Source organism: Gordionus sp. m RMFG-2023, chromosome 3 (genome assembly GCF_954871325.1).
Source record: "Gordionus sp. m RMFG-2023 chromosome 3, tfGorSpeb1-WG-v2, whole genome shotgun sequence".
NCBI classification, from domain to species: Eukaryota; Metazoa; Nematomorpha; class Gordioida; order Chordodea; family Parachordodidae; genus Gordionus; species Gordionus sp. m RMFG-2023.
In genome coordinates, this window is record NC_088777.1 from 42,103,423 (window position 1) to 42,114,293 (window position 10,871).

The 10,871-nt window shown below is 26.8% G+C and overlaps 1 protein-coding gene across 1 annotated transcript; it reads left to right on the forward strand.

Moving 5' to 3' along the window:
• The first annotated feature begins 1,126 nt into the window (after positions 1-1,126).
• Positions 1,127-10,024, forward strand: LOC135927521 (MOB kinase activator-like 1). The gene is made up of 5 exons (XM_065463546.1): positions 1,127-1,201; positions 1,248-1,414; positions 7,989-8,216; positions 9,272-9,382; positions 9,692-10,024. The coding sequence occupies exons 1-5, from the start codon at positions 1,188-1,190 to the stop codon at positions 9,820-9,822; spliced, it is 651 nt and encodes a 216-aa protein (XP_065319618.1). The 5' UTR covers positions 1,127-1,187; the 3' UTR covers positions 9,823-10,024.
• The last annotated feature ends 847 nt before the right edge of the window (positions 10,025-10,871 follow it).

Below are 10,871 nucleotides of genomic sequence, written 5' to 3' on the forward strand. Positions count from 1 at the left end.
TCGAAAATAAAAATTCATCAAAATCCTGATTGACACTAAAAGTGATGTTGATCAATTATTAGAATAAAAAGGTATGAAATATGAAAGAAATTTTTGCGCCGGCCATGCCCCGCCGATATGAAAATCGGCGGCGTTTTCGGCCTAACCAAAAACGCACAGGTCTAACTATAGGTAAGGAATTTTGTCTATATTGGTTTTGCTGGATCATAGGATTCGCAATATTAGCTAATTGATGTCAATTCTTATTCCAAATAGCTAGAAGTTAATTATACCACATATACGTTCGACACCTTATCATCTTAAAACTAATGGATTAGTTTAGCGTGCAATACGAACTTTGGAAGGTAAGTATCACGCAACGAGATCAATTTCTGACCCAGAAGAGGTTTTGATATAATTTCTATCAACCTATAAAATTGAAAAGATAAATGAATGACAAAGTCAAAATCATGATTTTCATGTGAAAGGAATAGTATTCGAGATTTCTCAGCATTTGTGGTTAATCAATTTTTTACAAAAAATATTGAGCAAGCTTCCAGATTTCGTTAATAGATGGCACTATTCTTTGGTAATTTTATTAGAGTTATAAACAAGAGGGATGAATTATTAAATTTATAGGGCTTTGATTTTGATTTAACAATGACATATAATTTAGAAATTTGTCTTATATTTGTTCTAATTCCCATAAGTTCTCTAATGTTTTCATATAACCTCGTAGTTTCAATCATATCAATGCCATTTTTTTAATATTTTTTCTTAGGCTTTACAGTGAAGAAATCAAATGATTTGATGGAAATTTAAATTATAGATAAATGTAACGCCTAGGAAAATTTCAAATTCTATATTAATTTTCAAATAAATTAATAGCATATATAACTGCTCTAAATGTGACATATAAATGTTAATTGGAATATATATGTGATTAGGGGTAAGAATGAGGATTATAAAATATGAATGAAAAATATATTAAAATCTGGGGCAGAAATTGACTTCTGTTATCAAGGAATAAAATATGAATGAAAAATATATTAATATCTGGGGCAGAAATTAATTGACTTCTGTTCTTTTAGCTTCACTTATGCACCTGTATAAAATTATAACATAATTTGAAGACATTATATGTGCATTCATGTCATGGTTTAGAATTAAAATAATTACTATGTTTCATCCATCCTAAATAGAGACATATGAGTTTTTTATTGTAAGTCAATAATAAATTTTAATAATATTATCTATATATAATATAGCGGTTCTAGATCATCAAAAACATTTAAGCCTAAGAAAAATATACCTGAAGGAACTCATCAATATGACCTAATGAAGCATGCAGCCACTACATTAGGTAGTGGAAATTTAAGGCAAGCTGTTGCATTACCTGAAGGAGAAGATTTAAACGAATGGATAGCCGTTAACGGTATAAAATTCTATTTTGATTATCATTTATTGGTTGCCTAAATATTAAAAATTATTATATAGATATAACATATCCTAAAAATTAATTTTTTTTGATGCATCATGATTTTAATAAATAATTAGAAGAATATTAATATGAATTTACAAATTAAATGTTTTACACTTATTATATGAGGAATTAAAGCTGACCATCATAAACTGGAATCTGAATTATAGAACCAGAATCCAATTAGTTTTATAAAAAAATATTAGACCAGATTTGATAGGTTTACTGGGAACAAGAACCTTATTGATTAAAAATTGATGATATCAAGAAAATATTATATTCCAATTAAGTTTACCTCATAAGTATTGGAGTTATTGGACAAAAGAAATCCTAGAGAAGGGTGACTAGTGTGTTGATTCATTTACAATTCTTTTGATTAACATTTAAATTGTGATTTGTACACTGAGAAAAAGTGAAAGAATAAAACAAAGGGAAAGTGATTCATGGGAATCACAATATATTATCATAATTATGATAGTTTTCATGAAGAGGATAATAATAAATGAAAGGTTTTATAGAAATATTTTATTTTGAGAGAAAAAGTTAAATTTAAAAGATAAATTAAAAATAATATGTGAATTACATCTTAATATTGCTCTTAAAATTATATGACATATCATAATCACATTATATGCAATAAATTGCACAGATTCTGAAACTAAAAACAGCGTAATAAGTAGTAATCATAGAAACTATATGTCTATCAATCCTCACACCAGATATGCTCTATGGAACTTATTTGCACCAGTAATTTGCTGCATATACTCTTAGCTGTAAAAGGGTGGCATATCATAAAACACATATATTTTTAGTTGTTTAATTATTTAAATTTTAATATATAAATACCAATCATATTAAGTTGTTGATTGGTAAAATTATATATATTTCATTTATTAATTAAAGTGTATTCATTCTATAATTATTTAATAATTAATCTTTATCTACTCATATTTTTACCATAATTTTATTGTAAAAACATTAGTTTCTATTAATGAATTCTAAGTTTGTATTTTTAGACATTGTTCCACCTCATTTTTATTATTCAGGATTTTAATTATAAAATCACTAAAAGACATTTTACTTTTATAAGATTTTTTGATTTGTTTGATATAATCCTTTATATTGTTTTATAGTCTTACTTTATTTGTATTAAATTTATGGACGTTTTTGCCATGTTAAAGGACTGTTCTTGTATACCAAATTGATTCTCTTGAATATTCATACCACATATCTCTTGTATAACTTTATTCATTGGGGTTGCAAAATCTTGAATATTCAATTATTGATTTTGGCAAAGCATTTATTTCATCCAATCTCACCAATTTTCTGGATTCTTGAATTAATCTAGTTGTTAAAGTCTTTCCATCAGAATTCGGCAATAAAATTTTTTTATCAAATGATATGTAACTGAGGATCTATTTATCAGCTTAGACGCCGGTACAGTATAATCCCCTACTAGATGATGAGGTGCATGTCTAAGAATTCATTAATAGGAACTATCCTTAATATAGGTAAAATTACCAGTTAAATAAACAACTATTACAAGAGAATTCTCAATAATTATCGAATAAATACATTTTAATTAATAAATAAAAAATATATAATTTTACCAATCAACAATTAACTAAATTTGATTGACATTTATTTAAATAAAAATAATATGCGTTTAACGGCAATAATATGAATACTAACTAGTTTTCTTATAATATTTCCCTTTACTATATTGAATGTTTTATATAAAAATTGGAAATTTCGGTTAAAATACAATTATTCCCTCTTTTTTGAAAAATGGGGTATAACCCCTAAGCGCATGTTTCCCAAGGATGCTATGATTAGGAGAAGACATCTTATCCATGTTAAAATAATGTCCTGGATGGCCACTTGACCTTCTCTATTTTTTTCAATCAATTTCACAATAAATCTTAAGATTTATCATTTAAATTAGTGATCTGCATCAGACCTAATTCTTCAAGCCCAGCTTGGCACGATTTTTTTGAAAAAGAATTGGTCCTGCTTGGCCCGATCCCAAACGAATTTTTTTTTTATTTGTCCCGAAAAACCCGACCCAAAATAAAAAATTAATTGTCCTCCCGGCCCGAATTTATTTAAATATAGAATAATTTAATTTTTTCCCAGGTAGGCCAGTTTCCCCTCTAATCATTTTCTCCACTTTACACCACCCTGGACATTTTCACTTGTCAAACTTAACATTTACTTGTCATATCTACAACTTTCATCTAACTGGTCTTTGGCCACCCTCTAAATCGTGTTCCCTTCACTTCCACCCATTGGCATCTATTTATACAATCATCTTTTGCCTTCCATTCAACCCATCTATGCCTATGCCACCTTCACTCTCTGCTTTGCAATTCTAAGCTAATCCTTTTCCCATTCTCATTTGTACTCTAACCATTTTTTTAGCCTTATATTCTGCATGCCACTTTCCACCATAGTTTTTCTTCATTCTTAGTAGCATCCCTCTCGACGATCTAGACCCCGCTAACATTCCACGACCATATCTATTTGTATCTTAGTGATTCTTTTATCAAATTACAGACCTTTTCCTTTGCCTTCAATCAAGAGCTTGTAGTTATTTACACCCGAAGCTTTGGAAACTAAACCGTATCAAGCATTATAATCATTTCACCTCCTTCAGCTTCCAGACCTTTCGCCTTGGGATAAATTTTCTCTTTCTTTTCTTATAACTTGACTATAAGATTACCCACAACTAAATCCACGATAGGTATTGAATACAACATTTCCAATGCGGCACCGAATTCTAATATTCTCTCACCCTCAAAAATACTGATGCCAAAACTTTTACTTAAAATAATTATTTGTTATTCGATTTAGTTTACTTCTAATTGGATTTCTATTTTAAGATAACAAAATTATTTGAATCGAAAATTTGAATTGAGTACATAATGGAAATATATAATAATTTTTTTATCCATTATATCAAATTATTCGGTAATATTCTAAAAATATTGATTATATATTTTCTTCCTATTTTTCCTTTTTTGCCTGATTGAATATCGCAATTATAAAGTGAATTATGAATTTAAAAGGGAAAAGTTTTTAAAAAATATTATAAGGAGGTGGGAAATATTTACTATTTCATTTTTTTCCAGGCTGTGTCAATCAATAAATTCACAACTTTCGAAACTTTAATGAAAAATAAATGAATAAGCTATTTTGAATATAAAAATATAAACATTTTCAAAAATTAGTTCTAGAAAATTTTATAAATTTTTAAATACTATTTCATTAAAATTTTAAAATTTGGCGATATTTTAAAACTTTTAAAAAAAATTTAAAATGGGTTTGAATACAGCCTCATATAATATTTTGTAATAAATAGGGAAAAAAATAAACATTAAATTATCCAAGTTTTTGCTGAATATTTAAATTTAATACACAGAGAAAAGAAGGAGGAGATGAAACAGAGAGTATTGATATAAATGAATGGCAGATATCGGCAATTGAAAGCTGATAATATTTGGGCTCCACTATACAAACAAGCGGCACAGTAGAAAAAGAAATAAAGAGTAAAATTAATCAAGGGTGGTTAAAGTGGAGATCTTTATCTGGAGTGCTATTTGACAAAAGAATCCCACACAAATTAAAGGGAAAAATTTACAGTTCCATAGTATAATCAACTATTCTATATAGTTCGGAAACATGGCCAACCAAGGAATCAGACGAGAGAAGTCTACAAACTGGAGAGGAGGATGATAGCTGGGGTAACTAGAAAGGATAAAGTGCGCATTACAAGAATACTAAGTAGTTTAAAGGTTGTGCCCATTAAGACTAAGTTAATGGTAAACAGACTTAGGTGATATGGGCACACAATGAGAAGGTCTATGAACTACATAGGAAATAAAGTTAAGAGTTTGGAAGTTATGGGCAAACGTATAAGAGGAAGGCCAAAACTTCAATGGGGTCATAAAGTTAGAGCCAATATAAAGAAGTATAAATTAGATAAAAGAGATTGTATGAATAACATAAAGTGGAGAGAGATGTTGAAGGAGCTTACCACCATAAAAGGTGAAAGCTAAAGAGAAAAAAAAATACACACTTAAAATAGAGAATAAAATAAATATTTTGAGTTTTGTTATCTTGTCACCAGAATTATAATGTATGATATCAATTTTCTCGTTATTTTTAAAATAATTTTCAAGTCCCATTTATGTAAAATAAAGAGTTGTTAAGGAGCGGAGCTACATAAGCGGCGCTTTAAAAATGAGGAGCGGGAGCTAGATCTTTTTATGGCTGGAGGTATAAATTAATTTATTTTTTAAATATTAATAATATTTGTTAATTAAAATTCGATAAAAATGAAATTTTATTTTATTTAAATTTATCTATTAATAAATATTGAGCCGAGTTTTAAATTGGGTTTTCATCTAATTATTTTAAATATTAAACATCAAGTTTTTCATTTTTATATTGAAATTTTTTTGGAAAATCTTGTAACTCATATTAATATTCATTTTATAGATATATAATAAAAAATAGTTTTAGATATTATGGATTTAGAGATCATAGAAGAAGAAATCGAATTTCCATTTCCATCATACAAAAAATATTTTAAACTTCTAAAAGATATTGATCCAAATGATCAAACAAATCTAAGGGCAAAATGCATTTTGTGTTTAAGTAAAAGTATTTCATTTTCAAAAGTGAGCAGCTTTAATCTGAAAAATCATCTTAATGTAAAAAACTATACAAAATGCTAACTATATTTTTTTTATTTTGGAATAATTTTTTTAAAAATGGTTATAATTATTTTTGGGCAGTTCATTATAGTTGAGCTTGGGTTGTTAGATATGATGCTTTTTTAAATATATTTTAATATTTATTTTAATTTTCTCATTACTTGTTCAACCTCCTTTTTTATACCTGAATTAAAAAATATATTTATAAAATACAATACCCCGCTTCCCTCTAGTGCTCATGTGGAACGCTTGTTTAGTATTGCAAAACACGTCTTAGGGGAGAGGCGTGGATGTTTGTTAGATTCTAATTTTAAAAATTTATTACTTTTAAGGCTAATAAATGATTATATATATTTTGATAGATCATTTAATATAAATAAAACTTTTTGAAAAAAAAATATGATTTTGTTTCGTGTACAAAAAATGAAAATCAAAGGAGCGGTTATGGAGTGGCACTTCATTACTTGGAGCGGGGGCTAGCTCCTCTTAAGAGGGTAGGAGCGGGAGCTAGCTACTTTTGAGAAGGTAGGAGCGGGAGCTAGCTACTTTTAAAAAGGAGCGTTAACAACTCTGGTAAAATGTAATTAAATTATAAATTGTAAAAAAAATAGTTATTAATAATATATTTTTAAACCTAAAAAATCTTATATTTATATCCAAACAATTTTTTTTAAAAAAAAATCTCATCTCATTTCATTATATTAATAGTTTATATTACTCATTAAAAATGATCAGAGATGTACTGATACTTTTATAAAGGCTGAAATTGGCTGATTTTTTAAAATTTTAACTGATACAAGTGACCGATATCCAAAATAATCATTAATCCTAATAAATTATAAAAAAATTCCTACATTATGCCGATACCACTTTTTGGAGCTATCCGATCCGATATTACCTATATCAAATTTATATCAGCCGATTACCGATCCGATATCATATCTGATTTTGTATTCTGTAAACATATTAATCTTTTTAATTCTTAATGCATAAATCTAGTTTGCAAAATCATCACATTTGAGTCTATTTTTAAAAACAACTAACCATTTTATCCAGAAAAAAATTACGCAAGCCTGAAAATTGCTCATAGATGGCATAAAGATTTGGACATCTATTAGAAGAATCTCAAGGTTTAGGCAATATTTTTTTTGGCTAATATAATGAATTCGCCGTTTTTAAAAATCGGCTCAAATGAAGCGATATTGATAAAACACTTATTTAATAATGACATTAATATATTTACACAATAATATAAGTGTATTATTAATTTTTTTAAAAATTAAGACTATTTTATCGGATAAGATGAAATATCCGCCCGATTCCATCCTAAAAAATATCGGTACATCCCTAGCTTACATTAAGCCGTCAAATGATAAGGAAAATTGATCTAGTGTTGTTAAACGGCTCTATTTTTTTTTACCCGGTCCTGCATTTCAGACCACTAGTTTGGACAGCTATTAACGAAATTTTAAGGCTTGCATAATATTATTTTGGCTAAAATGATAAAATCGGTTAAATCAAGTCATAAATTGATTTACAAATTTTTTTAAACAGATTATAAAAGACAGAAAGAAAATTTTGTTAATTTTTTTTCCCCATTTTTTTTTATGTTGCAGAATTAATTTTTAATTGTGAAGAATAAAAGATGAATTTACAAGTTTCATTTGAAAAAGACATTTTTATAAGCTTAAATATTATTAATAAAAAAAATATTTTTTTGCGGAAAATAGAGATTACGGGGAAAAAATATCTTATAATCGGGAAATGATCCAAAATTTATGATTTATTTTTTAAAAAAATGTTTTATTAAGTTGTCGATTTCTTTAATCAAATCAACATGTTGTACGGAACCATAACCGAATTTTGCAGGCCCACAAAGTGCCCTCTTATGAGCGCTGGTCCCAAATACGAATATCATTGGGCCGATGGGGTGACGGTCAAAAAACCTATTAAATGCTCAGCTCCCCAATACATCGATTTTCTCATGACATGGATACAAGAAAAATTAGACGACGAAACTCTTTTCCCTTCAAAGATAGGTTCATAAGCATTCATTCGTTTTACAAATTTAAATTAAATATATATCTACTATATTTCGATAAATATAATTTTTTTATAGACTAGATCAGCCCACTGTGTTGATTAACATTGCAATAAAAAAAATATAACTCGCTTTCAATGATATCCACCTCAAATTTTTAATTACATACCTTTTAAAAAGCAATAATGATTTATAGATTTAGACCAACCTCACATAGAGCGATGGTTTAACAAAATTTCTAAAAAAAATAAGTTTAACCCCTTCAACTCCCCCTAGATCCATCCATTAAGACCAAAAAACAATTGATATCAGTGCATTTGAAAGATATTTTTATAGTGTTAAAATTATTTTGATGATATTTAAATTTTTACATAGATATATTCTTACTATTGGGTATTTTACTAATAAATAAATGTTTTTTATTTTCGAGATATTTTGATAACCTAATTTCATTTTTCAATCAAATCTACAAATAAGAATTATTTACATATATAAAGAATATAAAAAAAATTTTTAAAAAAAATATAAACTTTTTCACAAAAATGTTAGTACAAAAAAACAATTTCCGGCTACTTGGAGCTATCATCTCAGTTCAAAATTTTCTTTCTTTTCGCTATTTTCTTATTGATTCTCTTACCAATCTGTTATAATATTTTTTTGTAATATGCCCGACACTTTGATGATCTCAAAATCAAAAAATAAGAAACCATACCCAAAGTCAAAATCTTTAATTAAGCCCGTTCTGTTCTATTGTACTAGCCTTATTTACTGCCAAGAGATTTTATAAAACAGATTGATTGATAAGATAATCAATAGATTTAATGAAGAAAGAAAGAAAGAAAATTTTAACCAAATGATGGTTTCAATTAACCGGAAATTTTGAAAAATTAAAAAAAAAATAGAAAATTATAAATTATAAATTTATTATAACCTAATTTTATATGTTATTTTTTTTTTACTGTAAGTTATTTTTATTATCAATCTTTAATAGATATATGCTATATCATCTTGCTTGAGCATTCGGTATTCTAATAAAATCTTTTACAAATTAAGGTGTTCCATTTCCCAAAAATTTTATATCGACTGCAAAAGTTATATTGAAAAGATTATTTCGAGTTTACGCCCACATTTATTATCAACATTTCCAGGAAATCATAAAACTAGGTTCAAATTTATAATGTAATTATTTATTTAGAAAGACTACCGATTATTAATTTCCTTTAAAAATAAAAGACATGTTTAATAGTTATATCTTTTAAGAATTAATTATTGATAATGAAATATATTTTGTTGAGGAGATATAAATATGTCTAAAAAGCTCTGACTTGTCTGTCTATACAACCTATCCGATTTTGATCGGATCAGATACAGGTCCACGTAGGGCTCTACTTGTTTGATATGAATATATTTGATCATTTTTAGAATTAAAATAAATCATATTTGTTGTTAATTAATCAAAAACATAATTCCAAGGAGAAGAACCGCATTTGAACACTTCCTTCAAACATTTCATATATTTCACCCAAGAATTTAATATGATAGATAAACGAGAACTTGCGCCCTTGCAGGAGTTGATCGATAAACTTGTTAACAAAGATAGATAATAAGGAAAAATATAATACATTTAACTATTTATTATTTATTTATTTAATTCCCATGATAAAATGTCATTAAGGATAAATTTTAAATGTGGAAAATTAGCTTTAAAATTGTGATATTATAAATGTATTTAAAAGGTTTTACGGAAATTTTATTGTAAATATATTTCCAATTCGGCCTACAAAATTGGACAACTCAGTAAAACATGTTATTTGCATATTTTTTTAAAAAATTGTGTTTATATTTTATACATATTTATATAAATAATATGTTATTGTGGGAATCTTATTTTACAATTTGTATTTATTAATATCATAAATTAATTTAGCAATTTACACTTGAATTGCAACAAGATTTAAGTTTTTTGTTCAATTAATAATTGTATTTCTACTTTTAAATATAAAAAACCAAATGGTCATTCTGTTCGGTAAACGGCTTTTCTTCCTTTAATTCTTTTTCATCACCTTCCACATATGAGCATCATCATTGGCTCTCTTTGCGCTTTTCCTAGGGTAGATCGGGGATCTTATGAGTTTAGGGTTCTTGTGAGCCCTGGGATTTTAATAGCAAATAAAAAAATATATATATAATTTGTATAATATAATATATATGGTGTTTTACCCTCAGATCCACGACTAATTTTTCAAATGCTGCAATTTTTAAAAAATTAAAAAAAAAATGAGGTTTTTATTTATCTAATAACTTATTCAGAGTTTAGAACCTGAACTAAAAGGGGTTTTGATTCTGAATATTTTTTTTAAAAGAAGTGGTTCTGGTTACTAAAATTTTGAAGAGTGGGATCCGGTTCGAATTTGACGCTCTTCTGATAGTTTCAGTTCAAATTCAAAAAAAAATTAATCAATTTATAAAGCTTCTAAAATGAATTACAACTTTTTGAACAATACGTTAAAATTTACTGTTATTTTGTTTTAACCGATTCATTGGAAATTTTAAAATAGGATTTCAGTTCCTAGATTTGTCTCAGATCTCTGAACTTATCTTATTTAAAAGATCCAACCCTATTCTTTATAATGTACAATTTATTTGAAAAAAT